The sequence below is a fragment of the Dermacentor silvarum genome, chromosome 1 (assembly GCF_013339745.2).
Source record: "Dermacentor silvarum isolate Dsil-2018 chromosome 1, BIME_Dsil_1.4, whole genome shotgun sequence".
Classification (NCBI taxonomy): Eukaryota; Metazoa; Arthropoda; class Arachnida; order Ixodida; family Ixodidae; genus Dermacentor; species Dermacentor silvarum.
Window position 1 is genome coordinate 20,620,628 of NC_051154.1, and position 20,658 is coordinate 20,641,285.

The 20,658-nt window shown below is 43.4% G+C and overlaps 1 protein-coding gene across 1 annotated transcript in view; it reads left to right on the plus strand.

The window, feature by feature from the left end:
- LOC119457758 (attractin-like protein 1) overlaps positions 1 to 20,658 on the plus strand; it is an 87,158-nt gene that overhangs the window by 8,657 nt on the left and 57,843 nt on the right. The window contains exons 4-8 of the mRNA XM_037719433.2: positions 555 to 730; positions 3,514 to 3,673; positions 8,795 to 8,888; positions 12,968 to 13,214; positions 17,616 to 17,796. Of these exons, the coding sequence (XP_037575361.1) occupies positions 555 to 730; positions 3,514 to 3,673; positions 8,795 to 8,888; positions 12,968 to 13,214; positions 17,616 to 17,796 (858 nt within the window). The remainder of the gene's footprint in view (positions 1 to 554; positions 731 to 3,513; positions 3,674 to 8,794; positions 8,889 to 12,967; positions 13,215 to 17,615; positions 17,797 to 20,658) is intronic.

A 20,658-nucleotide genomic window follows, 5' to 3' on the forward strand; every position in this document is an offset into this window, starting at 1 on the left:
ATGGTATAGCTTCATGACATGTGCCCTAATCAATCGATATGTTGCCATAACATGGCTCCTGAACTCTTTGGCATGTGGACAATTTCTCTGCTTTATAAATCTTTTTATTAGCTTTTTGTTTCTCCAGTGTATTTTAATGTACTGACACTTTCTCAAAGCTTTACAATTGACTAGTAGTAAAATTTAGAGTTAAGAGTGATTGACAAGTTATTGTGTGAATGTATGGTTAGTAGTATGTTCTGAAAGGAACTCTGGAAGCAAATGCTAGAGTGGGCTAGACTGGTAGATTACTCTTTTGGAAGTCTATCTACACTGGTTTGTTGTAAAAAGATGACTTAGCACAGAGGTCTATTCATGGTGCAAGCGAGTAACTGTGCTTATAGTGCAAGCCAGTTTATGTCCTGTCCCAAGAAAGGAGATGGGTTAGCATCAGGTATGGCATACAGCTGCAACTGCAAAAACTGCAAACTGACACACATGTTAATGGCCGGGACATAGAGAAGGCTTATTTATGACTACATTGTGTGTCCGTATGGTGCATTTTTCTTGTGCAGCGTCAATGGGTGCTCACACAACTGTTCCTCCCATGGTGATTGTGTGGATGGTGTGTGCCAGTGCTCGCAAGGCTGGACAGGAAGTGACTGTGGCACCCAAGTGTGTCCCCAAGATTGTAACAATGGTTCCTGTGACAAGGAGGAGGGGCGTTGTATCTGTGACCCATTTTTTAAAGGTGAGAAATTGGTTTGTAGAATGTCATTATGTATGAGGTCTGTTAGAAAAGTACCCGACCTTATTATTATTTTTTTTTTTGCGAACACCTGATGGATATGAAACGCGCGCTAGCATCAGCCGACTTTGAACCTTCGTGTGCATGCGCAAATTGTTTCCCGCCTGCCGATAGCGTCAGTCGCTGGGACGCAGCGTTCAAGTGAGGTAGTGCGCTGTGCTCTCATCGTTTTTTTTATTGCAAGGAAAACTACAGAGCGACTGGAGGAGCGCTACTGCATCAAATTTTGCCAGAAACTGGGCGACAGCCAAGTGGAAGCCATTCGGAAGATTCAGATAGCTTTCGGTGACGATGCTATGAGCAACGCACAGATTAAGGAGTGGTACAACCGGTTTAAAGACGGCTGTACATCGGTGGAGAGCGAGCCACGCTCCGGTCGGCCATCAACATGCCGAAATGACTAGGTCATTGCTGAAGTGAACGCTGTGGTGATGCGGGACCGTCGTGTGACTATCTGAGAAATTGCGGAAGAGGTGGGCATTAGCACTTTTTCTGCACATTACATTATGACCGAAGATTTGGCCATGAAGAGAGTTGCGGCGAAATTCGTGCCGAAGCTGCTCACGGTGGAGCAAAAGCAACTTCGTGTTGAAGTCTCACAGGAGACGCTGGATTCCACAAGCAGTGACCCCGACTTCATGAACACCGTAATCACTGGTGACGAGTCTTGGGTGTACGGGTATGGCCGGAAACCAAATCCCAGTCGTCACATTGGAAGCATTCCACGTCACTAAGACCAAAGAAGGCCCACCAAGTGCGCAGCAACATCAAAGTGATGCTGACTGCTTTCTTTGACTCCCGCGCTGCAGTACACCATGAGTAGGCACCACAGGGTCAAACAATCACCAAAGAGTACTTACTACAGGGATGTGCTCCGTCGCCTACGTGATGCTGTGCGGCGCAAGAGACCAGAGTTGTGGTCAACAGGAAATTGGCGCATCCATCATGACAAGGCTCCTGCACATTTCTCGCACTTAATTCAGACTTTTTTGGCGAAAAAAACAGACTCCTGTAGTTCAACAGGCTCCTTACTCTCCTGATATGGCCCCCTGCGACTTCTGGCTGTTTCCCAAAATCAAGAGGCCATTGAAAGGAGCGCGATTTAGACAAGAGAGGACATTATGGCTGCAACGACAGCTGAGCTAAACTCCATTATGAAAAAAGGCCTTCTCGGAATGCTTCCAACAATGGCAGCACCGCTGGGAGAAGTGTGGAGTCCCAAGGAGGACTACTTTGAGGGTGATTAGGTTTCCTACGCTCCAGTTATGCCAATTTTTTTTCTTTGGCCAAAGGTCGGATACTTTTCAAATAGACCTCGTATATGTCCTCTCTTCCAAGTTTCTGTTCTTGGTGCTCCTCTCTTCTGTGTCTTTTTTTACGTGTCCAATTTCACTCTACCAACAGTCATATTGCTCTTCCTTTGTGTCAATGCTGACCACTTCCTGGCTTCCTTGAGAAATCCATGCTGCCTTACTCTACACTTAACAAAGGCCATTTGTTTAGGCTCCAATGAGGTTAGGTGTACTACCTGCCTGATTTTGCACTGCTGCAGCTTGTTTCTGTAGACCCCACTGGTTGACATTTCAACTTCCTGACTGGCAAGTATCCACTGATTGTGGTGTTGTCATTGCTTGCACAGTTGAGATCCTACTTCACTAGAAAGTCTGTCAGACAGTGATTCACTGGACATTGAGTTTTCAACTTTTGTTGTACTTAGTCGGTATGGACCAACCTCTGTTGCGTTTTTGTGTATGTAGATATCTGTTTTCATGATGCCAGTGTGAATTCAATGATTGAAATTACATATTATTGTCACCTAAGTTGTGCATTGTCATTTGTTACTGTTTTACAGAAAACATCCATTCAAGCTTGATTCATATACATTATTGAAAGCATCAAGGCTCTTATTGATGTTCTGCCATGTTTTGGTATTGGTCTCAAATGTGCAGTCTCAGTGGTCCTTGAGTGATGTTCCAACTTTTCCTATTATGTCTACTACTGCTGAGAGGACAATGTGTTGATGTTTTGTGCTGCCATTGAGGAATTGAACAAACACTTATTACTGTTGAGCCTGTTTATAATCAACCTGTCATGTAGGATTAATAATTAAATCCAATTTTTCATTATGAGTGTACTTCCTAAGAAGGGGATAAATGGGACATATTTATTTTTTAAATGCAAGTTAGTTATATGCAAGTACCGAAACTACTTTCTTGATTGCTTAGAGTGGACAAGTTCTCCTCTATGAATCGCCATCGTCAGCAATCCCAACGAGTCTGCATTCAAGACCGCCATTTCTACATTGTTCAAGTGCTAAACCACTCCTCTCTGTTACACCCTAGTGGCCCTGAGAGTATTTGAATAAATAAATAAACAAATAAATAAATGAATAAATATGAAGACTATGTGTTACACTGGCAGCCATACTTGTGACCATTTGTCCAGAACCACATGCTGTAGCACTCTGAGGGAGGCTATTTCAGTTGACACGCTGCTAGTTGGTGGTGGCAGTCAAAATTATTGAGTTAGGAGAAACGACAGATCTTAGGACGAATCGGCAGTTTTTTTTCCTTCCTTAGTGAAGTTGTTTCCAATGGAATACCTAGTTAGCAGCACTTTTCTTTTGGCGTTTGCAATGAAACGCCTGGCGTACAGGCTGTCGTGCTTGTTCTGCACATTTGGTATATGTGGATATTTAGTGGGGAGCAAATTCTCACCTTGCACAGGTGAAGACTGCAGCATTGCTGAGGGTGCTCCAGTGTATGAAGCTCAGCCTGCTACTGGTTGGGTGCGTGGCCGGGCTATGCACCAGGCGCTTGTCTTAGGCGATGCCATGTGGGTCCTTGGTGGTGAAAGCCTCACGGAACTGGACCAGCAGATTGCCAAGTAGGCCATGTGTACTTTTCTACTTGTTCAGTGTTCTTTGTGGCACAGTGTTACCAGTAAAGCTTGACCTTGGGAGGGGATTACAGATTTTAATTTGTTTGACTGCATGTCACCCAGAAGCAAGACTTAAAAACAGATAAAAATGAATTTTTTTTTTAGTGTAGCTGTTGTCGCCTAATATATGACAACTTCAAATGAAGCTGTGAAATACTAGGTGAGGTGCAGTCATACTTGAAGTTGTCAAATATTGAAGGAAGCTTAGTGGCTTAGTGCAAAGTATTTTTCTAATAATCGCATAGGCAATGCCTTGAGTGCCAGCAAGCTAGCATGCTTTCGTTTGTGTAATCACATGTCACCCAGAAGCAAGAGAAGGCCTTGGAGGAAGTATAAATAAAAATTTTCTTGCGATTAGCTGCTGTCACCTGCTGTCAGTTGAGCCTGTGTATATAACTTAGCTACTGAGTGCTGCATATTTTTTGAGTAACCTTTATAGGCAAAGAAAATTTGCTGTTGCAATCATGAATAAAAGTCCCATTGTTCAACGGTTGGCTCTGACTTCTCTTGCTCAAATACTTCATGGCCTAAGCATACCACTCAGTAATTGGGGGTGCTTTCTTCACTTGCTTAAGGGTCTTACAAAGTGCAGCTATGAACTTGAGGTTGCATGCCTAGGCCACTTTAATATGTGCAGATTTGTATGTGCTTATTTGAACTTTACCTAATTCATAAGATTCAATACATTGTTCTTGAATTTTAGTTGCACAAATAATTTTACAGGTTCCTGTGGAGAGTCCTGTTGGTCAAAATGATGGGATGTAACATATTTAAATAAGATTCCACTTGAAATTGGGATGATAATTACACAGTTGAAATATTTCGATGGCCATGGAGCCAAGTAATCATAACTGATGCAATGCTGTCGACACACAAGCGTGATACCTCCAATGTTCATGCTGTGCTGAGGTACCTTTAACTTCAAAGGGCCATCACATTATTTATTTATTTATTTATGCAATACTGAAGGCCTTGAAGTGGCTCAAGCAGGAGGTGCATACAAATAATAATAAAAGATAATAACATTAGCAGACGTAAATTAACAGTGCACAGAATACCAACCCAGTCCATCAGCTGCAAGTACAAAGCACAGAAAAGAAGCACTTGTTCGTGTAATGAAGGAATTCCCAAAACAAATAAAGTGAAGAACATATGTGGAAATGAATCATCAATACAGTTTAAGCGAAGTAAAGCAACAATAATGCAAAAATCAACTTGGGTAATCAATTCACAAGAGAGCAATGATATCAATAATTCAGATAGTCAATGGAATCAATACTGGTTAGTAGCAACTGAGGTAAATTATTCCAATCTGTAATGGTGCATGGGAAAAAAGAATATTTAAAGACGTTAGTTCTGGCATTATAAGGAGTTAAAGAGTCAGCGTATCGATGCCGTGTTCGTCGTGCCATTATTGGCATTACATAAAGCTCTGGAGTGAGGGAAAGGAGGTTATCTTTAAGAAGAAAAAAAAATTGAACCGCTGGATTTTTCTTCTCATTTCTAGTGTTTGGATACCATGCTGTTTTATTAGTGCTGTCAGGGAATGTATCATGCGGTACTTTGAGAAAATAAATCTGATTGCTTTACACTGAATTCTTTCTTGTGCATCAATGTTAGTTTTAGTGTAAGGGTCTGATAAAATGCATGCCTACTCAAGGTTTGGTCTTATTAGTGATGTGTAGGCTAAAAGTTTAGTTTCAATTGGAGCTTGTTTTAGTTTAGAAAGTAGACGACAAAGTTTACGAAAGGCTGTGTCACATTTGTTAGTAATGCGAGTGTTCCAGTTTAGGCTATTTGTTATATTGATGCCAAGATATTTGTATTCCCTCAACTCGGTTAGTGGTTCAGATCTTAGGGCATAAGGAAAAGATAGACTATTTAATTTTTTGTTATTTTCATGTACACTGCCTTGTTAGCATTCAGTTCCATATTCCAGTGACTGCACCAAGAAAAAAAGATTTTGAAGGTTATTGTTCAGGGTTATCTGATCACCGCGGCGGGTTACTTCACTAAACAGCACACAGTCGTCAGCGAATAATTTTATTTGAACGGGTTCAGTGATAACGCTGGTAAGGTTATTAAAATACAGGGTGTCCCAGCTATCACGCAGCACGATTTAAAAAAAGAGGAACGGCGTTACGCGAAGCAAACCTAGTGCATATTGCTTCCAGTACAGGGGAGTAGCCGCCAGTAATTTTTCGTTGCTGAGATTGAATTAGCGAATTGTAATTAATTATCTAACTTGAGAAGTACTGCCCTAATTATTGGAAGTGTCAATGAGAAAATTTTAGAGCAACATGAAAAACTACCAATACAGCTTTCTGTTGCTCAATATGTGCCACATAAATGTGTTTTTCCAAGCGTGAAAGGAGCCCGCGAATACATGCAGAATTGCCGTGCGACTGGTCACTCGAGGCACTTTGCGTGTATTCGCAGGCTTCTTTCACGCTCGGAAAAAACACTTTTATGTAGCACGTACTGAGAAACAGAAAGCTGTATCGGTAGTTTTTCATGTTGCTCTACAATTTTCTCATTAACACTTCGATAATTAGGGCAGTCCTTCTCGAGTGAGATAATTAATTACAATTAGCTAATTAAATCTCAGCAACAAAAATTTTACTGGCGGCTACTCCACTGCTCTGGAAACTATACGCACTAGGTTTGCTTCGCGTAACGTCGTTCCTCTTTTTTTAAATCGTGCTGCGTGATAGCTGGGACACCCTGTATATTAAAAACAATAAAGGCCCTAGAACGCTACCCTGAGGGACACCTGAGGTAACTGGGAGTTCATGGGGATGAAAAGTGTCAATACTTACAAATTGTTTTTGATTCGTGAGGTACGCTGAAACCCAATTAATAATGAAACAAGGAAGACTAATTAATCGAAGCATTTCAATCAATTCAGAGTGCGCAACAAGATCAAATGCTTTCCTGAAGTCTAAAAATATTACATCTACCTGGCCGGACTTGTCTAGTATATTCGCAAAAGAATGGATAACCGATGTTAATTAGGTGACAGTGGAAAAACCTTTTAAAAAATCGTGCTGCATAGGTGAAAGAACACAGTTATCATTTAAGAATTTAGTAATGAAGTTAGCTATGATGTGTTCTATCATCTTACAGCACAATGACATTAGCAATATTGGGCGATAGTTGCTTATCAGTGTTAGGTCACCCTTCTTCGTCATTGGCACTACACGGGCAGTTCGCCAGTCAGTGGGAAGGGTTGCTATGGATAATGATGCACGAAAAATGATAACGAGAAATGGGGACATCATTTCTGCGTATTGACGCAGAAGTATGTTGTCGGGACCAAGGGTAGATTTGGTTTTCAAGTTAAGGAGCATGGATGAAGGATTAGATGAAGAAAGCCATGATAACCCTTGATTACACAGCATTTCTTTTTACTTTCATAAGGAAAATTATGGATGCTTCAAGCCAGCCTACATTGCTGACTTGACATGTGAATTAGCATGCAGTGTATGCTGTGACATTGGCAATCATACTTGTGACCATTTGTCCAGAATGAAAGCAGTAAAGGCATGAGCCGAATTTATTTTGTACATAGAAATGCCGCAACAAATTGTTATTCATGTCACAATTTAATGAGGTCCTGGATTTGTCATTGTAACGCTTTAAAAGCCTGTGAAATGTGGAGGTGTGTCTTGTGCATCTTGGGATGCCACTTGGCCAGCTGATCAGGAACAGTGCTTGTTCATTTTGCCAAAGAACAGACGCAGTGGCTTGCATGAAAGCTGCACCGGGCTGATGCCAGCATATGTGAATCACATGCATAACATGCCATTACATCTCATTTACTGCACTGTTGTGTGGCCTTTATTTTTAACAACGGAGCTGTTTAAGCCGGCCGTAAGTTGTGCCACGAGCCGCAAAACCTCGCAGAGCTGCGTTGCCTAGCAACCCCATACCAGCTGTGCGATAGCTTCGCCGAGCTAAGAGAGAGAGTGAAAGCAGAGTAAAAAAAATAGCATCGCGCAGCATAGTGGATGCGAGGTGGAGAGGAGGAGTGAGGCATGTGGTAATGGGTTGATAGAGCTGCTGCTGACGCCGATCGTGTTTCCCCGCGTTCGTGCCGAATGCGCCTGGTGTTCGTGACTGCAGCCGATGCCTCTGGCGGCGGCTCGGCAGGTTTCGACCAGAGAACTGGACACAAGTTGCTTCCTAAAGACTGAAGCGAGAGCTAGGGAAGCTGAAACCAAGTGTCCAGAAGAGAACATCCCGAGTTTAGATTGAGGGAAGCTGAGAGTTCGTGTAGGCAAAGAAATGAAGATGCGGAGGCTTGTGAACGTGGCTGGTTGAATTCATCGCGATACTATACAGAACAAAGTGAAAAAATCCTGAGTGCAGGTAACTAAGTGTGTGGGTTGCCACTACTTTACTAGGCTTTCCCCAGCTCTGCTGGTCTCTGGTGTTTACGGTAGCAGAGCCATGCATAATTATTTAAATCAAAAAGATATAATGAAGCATAACATAAATGTTTTTTCTCGATTACATTTTTCTTGGGATTACGGAATAATATTATAACCATTTGCTGTTTAAATTAGATTGATTGGTTGGTATTGAAGGTAAACAATGTTGCTTGTGTGCAACTATGGCAGTAATGGTGCTAAACAACTAATCGAACTAGATTTATTCTTTTTTTCCCATATGTTTATTTCTAGTTTGAGCAAATCGTGTAAACGGGGCAAACTAAAAACTTCCATCTATCTCAAAATAAAGCTTCTTAATACAGTGAATGTTTGCGAAACCATGCACTTACCCATGCTGACAAGCTCTGAACTTGCTTCTATGAATATCAAAAGAAATTCAAAAACACTCATGTGCTTAGATTTAGGTGAATGTTAGAGAAAACCATGACGTCAAAATTAATCAGAAGTCCTCCACTGTAGTAAGTTCCATATTCCACGTGCATCGTTGTGGTGAAAAACCCCATCAATCATTATTGTCTGCCCGTTGTTAGAGACTAAATACCTTGCTTGATTTGCAGGTTGCACCTTGGTCAGTTGGAGTAAGGGTTGCTTATGGCCTGATCTGTCATTGCAGGTACGACTTCCTCACGCGAAAGTGGCACACAGTGAAGCCAACCACCACCAGCGCACCAGCCAATCGCTATGGCCATTCAGTAGTAACATACAGGGTGCGTCCTTTATTCCTTTGGCGAGCCTCTAAGCTTTGTACACTTGTTCCTGGCACGAAATAGCCTCTCCATGCCTCTCTTAAACCATGTGCTGTCTATTACTTCTCACATTCAAATAAATTTTAGAGAAAATCTGTAGGTGTCTTGTAGTTTGGAGCAATATTGACACGTGTGAAGAGGAAAGTGTGGTCTTATCCATAAAATTCCCTACAAAAACTAGAGGGAACTGTGGCGCTGGTGTCTACGAGAGCTGCAAGCATGGGAGTGATGGGGCAGTACATGGATTTGCTTAAATTCTATCCTTGTGGCTTCAAATGGCTTTGTGTCTTTGCAAACTGATCGTTTTTGCCAAAATATTGCACCACAAATGCAATCATTCACAATGATTACTCATGTGCACAGAGACTAATTGCCCTGCTGTGTTTATACAACTATGATTGCTTAGAAATTTACAAAAATAAAGTATAATGAACAATGCCAGAAGAACGTCTGGTGTCACAAACAGGAATGTGAGACAAATGTTCTACCCATCATTCCCATGATAGCTGAATGATTGCAGTGCCGGAGTTCTCTCTGGTAATTTTTGTAGGAAACTCAATGGTCTTATGTGAAGAACATGCGAACCATAATCTAGCTTTCTTTCGTTTCTTTTTTCAATTTTCAGGGGTGGGACTCCTGCGCCAATTGAGCCATTTTGATACAAACTCAAATTCCTGCTCCAAAGTGTGCGAAACATAGAAACTTGACCAAAATTGCGCCATGTTGCCCCAGAACGGCTTCGGTATGTGTGCTTCGGCAGTGGTCGCGAACAACGAGCGAATTGGTTCTCCAAAAAAGAGGGCAGCCGTTCACATACTGCACATTGCACGACGGCGCCACCCGTACATTTTCTTGTAATTTTCGCGCTTATAACACTGGACTTTTTGGCGCTTCCGGCAATTCGCCTGCACACGCGCGGCCGCTCCCGGCTGTGGTTGCTGCTGTCGGAACGACTAGGGCAGCTGTATCTAGAGCGTACTTGAATGCGGTTGAGTGGGCAGAGCAGCGTGGCGCTCCCTAGCTGATGTGCAAAACAACGAAAAGTAGGCTGAGGGCATTGCGAGCAAACTAGACATTAGGGAGGTGTGCGCTGCTGCTGGTTCAGCGGGGTCGGTATAACGTAAACTATTCCAATCGGTTTTTGTGCCCATATGGGCGACATCTGAGCCATTTTGACCTATCACGAAGGGCTAATGACTGATTTGGAATGAAATGTCGCAGTTTCACCCGAAAGGCAAAGCATCGATTGCGATAGCAAATTAGTAGACAGCTATGTGAAGTAAGGATAGTAGTTTTATCTACCATATAAACTTGTAAACATTCTCTTAATATGTAAATTAACAAAGATGGTGTCACGAGTACATAAGCAAACATGAACACATCTAACTCGATGACCACGGAAACTCTGTTGAAACGCTGGACTGAAGAAGCGCGGCAGCTGCAACGAGCTAATTGACAGTCATGCTGCCTCTCGCTTCAATGCGAACTAAGCGGCAAAAACACATCGCACACGAAGCTATCAACACTCTCACTCTATCCATATCGCAGATCGGTTTCGAGATAGGGCCTGCGTGGCCGTGCACGGCGTGCCATAAACAGCTGTCACGACGAAAGACGACGCGCTTCCACTGCGCTTTCCTCCCTTGCGCGTGCGAGATTGAGCCGCCATCATCGGCTCACCCCCGCATGCTTTCACTCGCACATACAGGATACGGCGCGCGGTGACGATGTTGTCGCCCCTGGACTTATTACGGAACATGACGGCGACGACGATGGCAAAAATGCGCCTGGAGTGTCCATATATTTGCTATCGCAATGAAAACAGATTGGAATAGTTTTACGTTAACCAGCCCAGGGTTGATTGCGCTTTTCTGGGTCTGCGGTGACATATGGTGACCCAGAAATTATGTTACCGGGTCCGGTTATGTTACCAGCTGGTGGTATGTTACCGGGTATGTTACAAGCTGGTGGATTTGCAAGACGATTAGCCCCTTGAAATTGATTTCCAGGATGACACCGGTTTCGAGATATTATTTCTGAAAATGTAGGGCAAAACACAGGGGCGTTCCAGTTACTTTTGTGCTTCAATGCATAAAAAGTAACTGGAACGCAATCAATGTACCGCTTTGGTAAAGTGGAACATCAATGCATTTTTATGGCGAGTTTGATGGCGCATGTCACCAAAGTGGTGTCATTCTGGAAATTCATTCCAAGTGGATACGCCTTGCAAACTGACTGGCTACGATTAGTATATTCCCATGTGCTGTTAAGTAAGTAATTAAGAAGATGATTCGTGAATTTTTGTTAATTAGTTGAATATGTGTTTAGATTTCTCGTGCACGTATTGTCCGCCTCTCTGAATAATCCTGATCAACGACTAGAGTGATTTTATCTGCAACAGGTGGTTTTGTAAAGTTCCTAAAACTTGAAAATGATCACCCTGTATATGCATCGGCATTTCACTATTCGATATTTGATTTGATATTTGATACTTGCTATTCATATTTCGATTTGTATACAAAAAGTTTATATTCAAGTTTGCTTTACTCGAGGATAACTTTCTGTTTGTATTCACCCACCTCTACTTGAAAGTGGTGCTAATCTCCTAATTTCTGCTTAAAGGGGGCCCTGTAGCCCCTTAACGAAAACATGTGGAATGTGTCTGGCATGCAAAATATTTGTTTGGGGATGCCAGTGGAATGGTGCTCCTGCAATAACTTTCTAGATGACCGGTGAAAATATTTACTGTTATTGTCTGTTGCAGCAAGTATGGCATTTGACCACCATACCCTATAGTCACTGGTTGCCAAATGGTAGTCAGCTGCTTAAGATTATATAGTGGGCAAGTTGTAACAGAGTCATATTGATTAGTGCACATGGGAACTTGGGACTAAGGTAGAAATTGATGTGGCAGCTGATGTCTATGAACTGATAGACAGTGCTTGTGATGCAAGTTGCTGTGTACCTGGACACAGCAACTTCAAACTTCAAAAGCACAGTCAGATGGTTGTAAGATTAAGGTTATAATTTTCTGGAGTGTACTCTTAGGAGGAGGAATAAACTTTATTTGTATAAATGAGCCAGAATGGCAAAATTTAACTGCTATGATGTCATTTATCCTAGTCATAAACCGGCCCCATTGCAAGTGTCTTCTGAATATTTCAGGTACAGTCGACTTCCGTCAATTCGACCCTGACGAGACCGGAGAAATTGATCTAACTATCCGGCGGGTCGAATTAAACAAGGTGCAGTAAGAATGACAGACCACATTGCCGATTCATTTGGCGGCCGTATTTGCCCTATTCTAACAAGCTCCTGAATCAAATGTGCGCCCAGTTTTTATGTGTCCAAAGTAGAAAACTAACATAGGAATAGCATTGAAGCTCCTAAACAAAGTAGAAATCTAACACGCGTCCGTTTTTTTAGCAAGAAAAATTGTTGCACAAAGGCGGCCGGTTTCCTAAAGTCAACTTTGCCACTCAATCTTTTTTTTTTTTTAAAGTCAGCTCCGCCGCAATACATATATGTTATGCAGTAAAGCATACGTTCATTGCGAAGGCAGTTTTGGTTTTGTGCCCGATTGCACCGTGGCCAATTTGGCCCAGTTTTCTTAAAAAACAAAAACAAAAGATGTGTGCGTTAGAATCAGATAAATACCATAATCAAACATTGTGAGCTACGGTTATTACTTGAAAATATTCTTTGGGCAGGCCGAAAATATACATTTTCGACGAGAGATGTGCGTTCAATGCATTCACTGTCCCCTAAGCTCCACCGAGACAGATGCTGCCACTAAAGGAGTTGCTATCAGGGTCAATATAGGAGTCAGGTTCGTGCATACTGACTTGGCAAAGGCCAATTTAGGATCCGGCAAAGGCCAATTTTAGGATTGAAATAACAAAACGTTTGGGCCCATAGAAATGCAAGGGCGCTGGCTGGGACCTCTAGTCGGGATCAAATTACCCGAGTCGAATTAACGGAAGTCTACTGTAGTGTGCTTTTGCCTCCTTATGACATCCTGTGCAATGTCTCCTTTGCAGGGTAAATTATATCTGTTTGGTGGCACATTGCGTGATGGCCGCACATCTAATGACCTATGGCGCTGGGATCCTGAGGAACTGCGATGGGCACAGCTTTCACCACACCAGCCTGAGTGCCAGAATGAACTCTGCCCACCGTTGACAGCATCAGGCCACACCGCTGCCATTGTGGACAACACCATGGTGGTCATCTTTGGACATAACCCCGACTATGGATACCTCAATGTTGTGCAGGAGTATACCTTTGGTGGGTTTGAGCTTCAACTTATTCATAATGTGCCTGTATCTGAAGTCACCGCAGTAAAGCCAGGACATGTTGAAGTCAATTTAACTTTATGTGTTTGACAGATAGCATGGTCGAGGACACATGGGATGATGATACACCCCATAATCTGATCTAGTCAGAACTTAGGCACTCAAAGGGCTTTATGGGCTGTTGCATGGCTTTGCAACTTCTTTCACAGTAAGATGGACTGGGCAATTGTTAAGAGGTGCTCCTATGTTTTGAGCCGAGGACTGTCACCAGGGTTCTCCCCACAGTGGGCGGCGGTGGTTTTGCCGCCCATCACTCCGGCCTACCGCCCACCTCTATGACCATCCGCCTACCACCACCCTCCTCTCGGACTTCAAGTTTGCTTTACACGGGGGCAACTTTCTGTGCATATGCATTGGAAGCTACGAGCATGAGGGGCCGGCTTCCACAAGCACGCTGTTACGCGCAAAGACGGACGCCTTCGGGAAGCAGCCACACAAGCTCACGAGCCAGAAACACAGGCCGGGAAGCTGGTGGTAAACGCGGACGATCGCGTTACTAGACCTGTGCGACTGTGTGGCATCCCCAAGAGCACGGAGGTTACATTTCTCCGGGCGCATAGCGGGTACGGCCGCAGAAAGAAGCGCGAAAGAAAGTGTGCGTAGATAGGAGGGCGAAAAAAGGAAGCGACGCGCCTCCGTTGCTAGACGATACTTGTCTGGGCAGAGCATGCGCTCGCAAAACGCGATGCGGTGTCACCTCCGCAATAGAATTTAAACCTGCCGTCTTTTTTTTTTTTTTTTTTTTTCCTGCGCCGTCTCGGGTTTTCCGAATGCATGCGCCGCAGCATTTACTTTCTGTGCCCTGTCGTCTGCTAGCCTACTGTACTGGCTGTCGCAACAAATACACAGAAATCTAAGAATATCCAGATTTCAGAATATTAATTCGTAGTACTGAAGTGTTGTTAACATGACACCGAAATTGAATAGCGATCGTGATTCTGAAAAGTTCTGTATTCTGATCGTAGTATTGAAATATCTTTACATTGACGCTATAAGCAGTCAGCAGGGGATAAGTTTGTTAATCTGAAAAGTTTAACTCTTTGCGTATCGCTCCTATTGGGCATCATTAGCACTGTATCGATGGTTTGAAATGGCACTTTCGAGACCTTTCGCGCTGCTCACTGACATACTGCACTATCGGACGTGAAGGAGGAGAACTATATTTTAGTTTTCTAAGCAATTCCCTTCTTTCCCCACAAAGCGGTAATTTTTAAATGCGCTCCGAAGTTTCCTGATCGTCAAAGGAGAACGAAAAAATGGCCGCCCGCTATTGATGGTTTGAAATGCCGCTTTCGAGACCTTCCGCGCCGCACACGGACACACTGTGCCATTGGACGTGAAAGAGGAGAAACTATATTTTTGTTTTATAAGCAGTACACTTTTTTCCCACCAGGCGGCGATTTTTAAACATGCTCCGAAGTTTCGCGATCGTCTTAGCAGAACGCAAAAATGTCCGGCTCCGGAAACGGTGCGCGCGCTTTAGGAGATCGCAGATATCGCGATTCCGCTGCCTGTGCAGCTGATCTTATCGATACATCAAATAGCAGCGAGTCAGAGGACGCTGACTTTTCGTCGGGCTTTGAGTCTGAAAGCGACGACGCAAACCAGCCCGGAACATTGGCGGCCGCAGCCCGACACGCCCAACTATAGTGCTTGCAGTTAAACTTTTGTAGCAGAATACGTGTTCAATGAAAAATTTTCATTTTTTTCGGAGATAGTGCCTAATAGACGGCAATATATTTGTATATTTCATAATTTTCGTAACATTTTTTTTCTTGGTAGATACCAAGCGTGTCTTAATAACTTTGTTCAGTTTTATCGCAGAATCTTGATTTTAACAATTTATATCTTGTTTATGACATACATCTCGTTAATAAAACTTTAATGCGTGAAAAGTGCATTCATTTTGCTTTCTTTTTATGTATTACATTAAATGTTGAGTGCAGTAGTTCCTTCAGAAAAAAACATCTGCCGTAACATAACATATAAAAAACACCTATTTTCCCCATGGTAGGGAAAGAGTTAATGTGGCGTTCATAGTAACGAGGTTTCACTGCGTTCTGGATACTTGTTGAAATCCGCCATGTTGTTGAAAACTCGAAGGTCGACTCATCTGGTTGCCTGAGAGCAGCCTGAGAGCCTGCTATCAACCAATGAGTCGACCTTCGAGTTTTCAACAATATGGCGGATTTCAACAAGTATCCAGAATAGCACCCGCGTAAGCTGCATTTGCAGAAATAAAGTCTCCTGCATTGTTGTGTTGTGTGATTGCGTTTGAACATCTGTTGGGTTGTCATTATTCAGTATGTGCCTCACTTCCCCCACCCCCTTGGTCCTCAAATGTCCACATCTCAAAATTTTCTGGCGAGAACACCGACTGTCACGTATTGGTGATTTCAGATAATATCAAATAAGTGTACCTGGTGATGATTATAATTGCTGTTAGTATTTCATAAGGTGATGGCCCAATCATTCACACGATATGCACCAACTTTTGTACAGAAAAATTTGTAGTAAAAGAATTGTAAATCACATGAAGATAGACGCCAGCATTCATACACCCTACAGTTTTGTCCAAGTATGATATTGCATATCTTAAATATATTTTTACAAAGTGACTGATAATTTTACTGGAACAATTTTGCATGGAGTGCAACATGCCATGTAATTTTTGCTGCTTTCTGGTGTCTGCATTTTTTTTTTTTTAAGAAACAAACATTGAACTTGTGTCCCTGTACATTAAAATTGGCAAGCTAGACTATGAGGCTTGCCTGCTATTTTCTTCACTTAAAGATGAATGGAATAATGATGGACAGCTAAAAAAAATGCAGATCCAAATTCACATTTTGGAATCTGTGAAGTGAAGCTTTCGGGAAGCGGTTCATGAACTGCTATAAGTTTGCCCCTTTCATTCCTGCATCTTTTTCATAAAGAAAACTGACGTGTGTGCATGCGCTCTCGCACATCCATGCTATGCAAAGTGACACTGTGACATGTGATGATTATCTCAAAGAGCTAGTTGGTATTGGCACGCTAGAAGTATACGTGCGATTCTGGCATAACAGATTTTTAGATTAGGGTGCTCAAGCATTGGGGGACACAAACCGCCGGATGTACAAAAGAATGCAAAGGGCCCACAATGCAGTTTGCGCGCCCCTCTGCTTGGTTGCAGCTTGGTTACCCCATTTTAAAGCTCTCTAATGGCTAGAACATCGGGCTGATGTGCCAGGAGACAAAGGTTCAATCCCTACATTGAGCACATAGTCCGACTTTTGAGCTATTCAGTAAGACAGCAGCACCCAGCAACCACAGTCAGGAAAGTCCGGAAGGATTTGCAAAGAAAGCTTCGCTTTAAAAAGACTAGGGAAAGCGGACAGAGAGGACAAAGAAGAAGAAGTTGGGTTTACTTAGAGATAACTAAAAGGAATGGGTACCTCTGTGCTCACATATTACATTTGGCACAGCTGGCAAAGTGGTTTAAGTTGTGTTTGTAAAAGAATAGGTAGGCAGGTAACCATTGAAGTCTTACAAGGTTGATGGCAAAAGGTTTAGCTAAAGGTCTTATTGTATTTATTCAAGATGATAAGCCCTGGTGGTCATGATTATAATACGAGGGTGCAGTTTTGGGGCCCAAGAAAAAGAACTTAAATATGCACATTAATGTAAAGTGATATAGAGTAGTCGATGGAATATTCAGGCTCGGCAGGGATTGCCTGAAATACCGAGTAATCAGAAGTCCCCCCCTCCCTCCCCTCAGGTGGTACACAAACTGGAATGGTGAACACACATTTCTTTGAGGTGTGGCTTTACGGCACTGTGCGCCGAACTGCCATGAAACCACACCATAATACGAAATTTGTGCTGCCATTAAGTCTCACCTCAAACAGAAATTCGCATATAACCCACACCCCACCTTTACTGTTAAATTTTTCTCATTCTTATTGTGGGTTATACGTGCAAAATTTTCGTACTGCTTCACCTGCCAAGTTTTATTAGTTCCTACAATTTGCACTGCCGTCTAAAATATGGATCGCCGAAGATGTGGCGCTGCTGCCACCATATTGAAACAATAGCTGAATCTATCAGCCTCACATATAAGGAAAGGGGTGACTACGATGGTAAGGATACTGGAAAAAAGCTTCACCTTATATTCGAATAAATACGGTAGCTGTAGTTCATTAGTATCATCGTCATGATTGGCTCATGCTGTCATGCAGTTTGACATGCCGTGTCTGTGTCCTTGGAAGAGAATACTTCTGCAACTCGAACATGGTGCACCCTTAGCCTCGAGTGATTTCGCATGTTGTTTACTTCCATGTCATTGTTTGTGTAGGTACCAACAAATGGGAGATTGTGCAAGTGAAGGGAGCCATTGTAAAAGGTGGCTATGGTCACTCAAGTGTTTATGATCCTGGCAGACGCCAGATCTTGGTGTTTGGGGGTTACCACTCACAGACAACCACAGGTGTTGTTGTGGATTACCTCTACTCCTACCAGCCCCATGACCGTACCTGGTGAGTGCAGGCACTACATTGACTCCTGCTCTGTCCCTGTATAATGAGTGCATTCAATCAAAAACATTAAACGTGCATTAATAATCACAAATAGCAGGCTATTTTCATGTAAGAAGGGTGTAAGATTGGGCTTATGGGTAAAACATGCTTTAAGCATGCTTTAATGCTTAATGCTTTAGCGCTCTGTTCTCTCTCTTGTCCCCTCTGGTGTCCTTGCACTGTTGAACTTTAAACCATTTTCATGTAAGTTGGCAACATTGTTTGTCATAGCCACAGGAGTAATGTATAGTTGGCCACATAATAATAATAATGATGATGATGTTTATTGAATACAGTCAAACCTCGTTAATGCATACTCGGCCGGGAACGACGTTTAGGTACGCACTAAACGATGTACGAATTAACCGCCAATGCCAGTTGAGCGGCTACTTACCAGCCAGAAAAGAGCTATGTCACGATGCTCTCACACACACGCACTCGGACAGGTTTTATTTGCAGGTAGGCAGCAAAAAATCAGTGATCTTCACTTGCAGCCGGGGTGGCCTTGCTGCTGTGGTGGCCTTGCAGCGAGGACGGCATCTTAGAACTCAATAAGGCCGTGAGCCAGTTTGTCTGTAAGGCCCCGCTTACTAACCAAATTAGCAAGCACGGTGTAATGCTTGCACAGGTAAACGTGAACACACCTCGCTCGATGACCGCGGAAATTCGCTGTCAGAACACTGGAGTGAGGAGGAACGGCAGCAGCAGCAGCGAGCGTGCAGTCTCTCGCTGCAACGCAAACTAGACGTCAAAAGCACAGCGCATATGAAGCTACTGGTACTAGTTGCACTTTGTCTGCAGATGAGGACCACGCTTTGAAGATGAGGCCCACGAGGCGCACACTTTTTCCATGTCGCAGATCTCTTTCAAGATACGGCGGCCGCTGCCGAAGTATACCCCTCCCTTTCTCGCCTCACCTACTGCACCTTGCGCGACAGAAGAAGCGCGCCTTGCCTTTCTCCCTCCCTCGCACGTGCGAGATTGAGTTGGCTGACCCTCACAAGCTTTCACTCGCACATACAGCATACAGCGCGCGGCGACGATGTTCAAAGGAACCTCAAAGCGATGTGCACGGTGAGGGCAGAAATGTGGTTCGCAATAAAATGTGCTTCTGCACGGTTACTAATTGAATTGGATTCGACGGCGACAGCAAATTTGCACCCCCTGCAGGCGGCTTCTTCGCGTTACGGGGAGCTAATCTCAAAGGCCATACTTTTGTGCGCGGCAAACGGCAACAGCTGTATGAGCAAGAAATGTGTCATGGTGGCCATGTATTAAGGTCACTATCGCTGGCGACTGTTGTCTGGGCGTTGCAACTCGAGAATCAAACGTCTGCACGCATGAGATTTTGCCGATTTTGTGCCTGTGCGTGTAAACAAGACAGAAAAATAGTACACACTAACCGTTTGGTGGGCAATGAGCGACTACGGCTTAAGCAGTCAGCCAATGCATGGGGTTCAATGGGGGCTGGGTGGGAAAATCTTTGCGACTACGTTTAAACCGCAATTACACATTAAGTGGGTACGTATTAACAAGGTTTGACTCTACAATAATAGTATACTGCAAAAGTGGGCCTGCCAAAGCCAAACGAGGGCTTGAGGGGCAGTGCCTGGCAGCTGGAGACATGAGAACACAGTCAATAAAAATTGATAAATAACAGGTTTAAATGCAATAAACTTCAAAAAGTTATTTCTTCACAGCTTGGCGGCCATTCATGGAGAACATCTCTACAGGCAAATTATAAAAAAAGGAGTGAGATGTAATGTTCACGAATACGCTTCTCATGCCTGCTGCACACAAAAGAACAACAAAAAGCTGATGTGGCCGGAGCTCTCAGTCAGGCCTATAAGCAAGGCAAAACTCTTTTGTGCAGATGTACTGTAATACAATTGTTTCTTTAACCAATAAATCAAAATTGGACATCTTTATGAAAATTTTCTGCTCATGGTTCTTGTGCAGACCATGCATAACAGATTTTAACATACTTTTTAGAAGAGAGTCAACCTTACGAGGTGTGTTCAAAAAGAAACTGAACTTTTGAAATAGCGCGCCAACCGGCAGAGGGAGCGCGCTGTGGCTACTGAGTGCACGTAGCAGCAGGTTTAGACAACAAACTGCCATTTGCCGCGTTTCGCTCTGACCGTTAGTTGGCGAGCTACAGCCACTGAAGTGAGCACATAAACAAGCTGTTCTTCGGATTGGTGCCAAAGTGACAATGAAGGAATTAGAAGAACAGCGTGTGTTTGTGTGAAGTTCTGCTACAAACTTGGGAAAACTTTCGCAGAGACATTTCATTTGCTTAGCCAAGCATACGGGGAGGACTGTACGAGTTGCAAGCAATGCTAGGATTAGTTCAAGCGTTTTGAAAACGGAAGAATGTCGGTCGGTGACGATCCCAAGCCTGGACGATCTTTCACATCCACAGATGAGGACCACGTCGAGAGAGTTCGAATTGTGATTCGTGGAAATCGTCGTCTGGCTGTTCGAGAAGTCGCTGACGAAGTGGGTATCAGCGTAGGATCATGTCATGAAATTTTGAGTGACAAACTTCGGATGCGTCATGTCCGTGCAAAATTCGTGCTGCCTTTGTTGACTGACGAACAGAAGCAGACCTTTGTTGTAATCAGCCAGGAACTGCTCGCCGCTGCCAATGACGATGAAAACTTTCTTAAGAACATCATAACAGTTTTCCCAAGTTTGTAGCAGAACTTCACACACACACGCTGTTCTTCCAATTCCTTCATTGTCACTTTAGCACCAATCCGAAGAACAGCTTGTTCATGTGCTCACTTCAGTGGCTGTAGCTCGCCAACTAACGGTCAG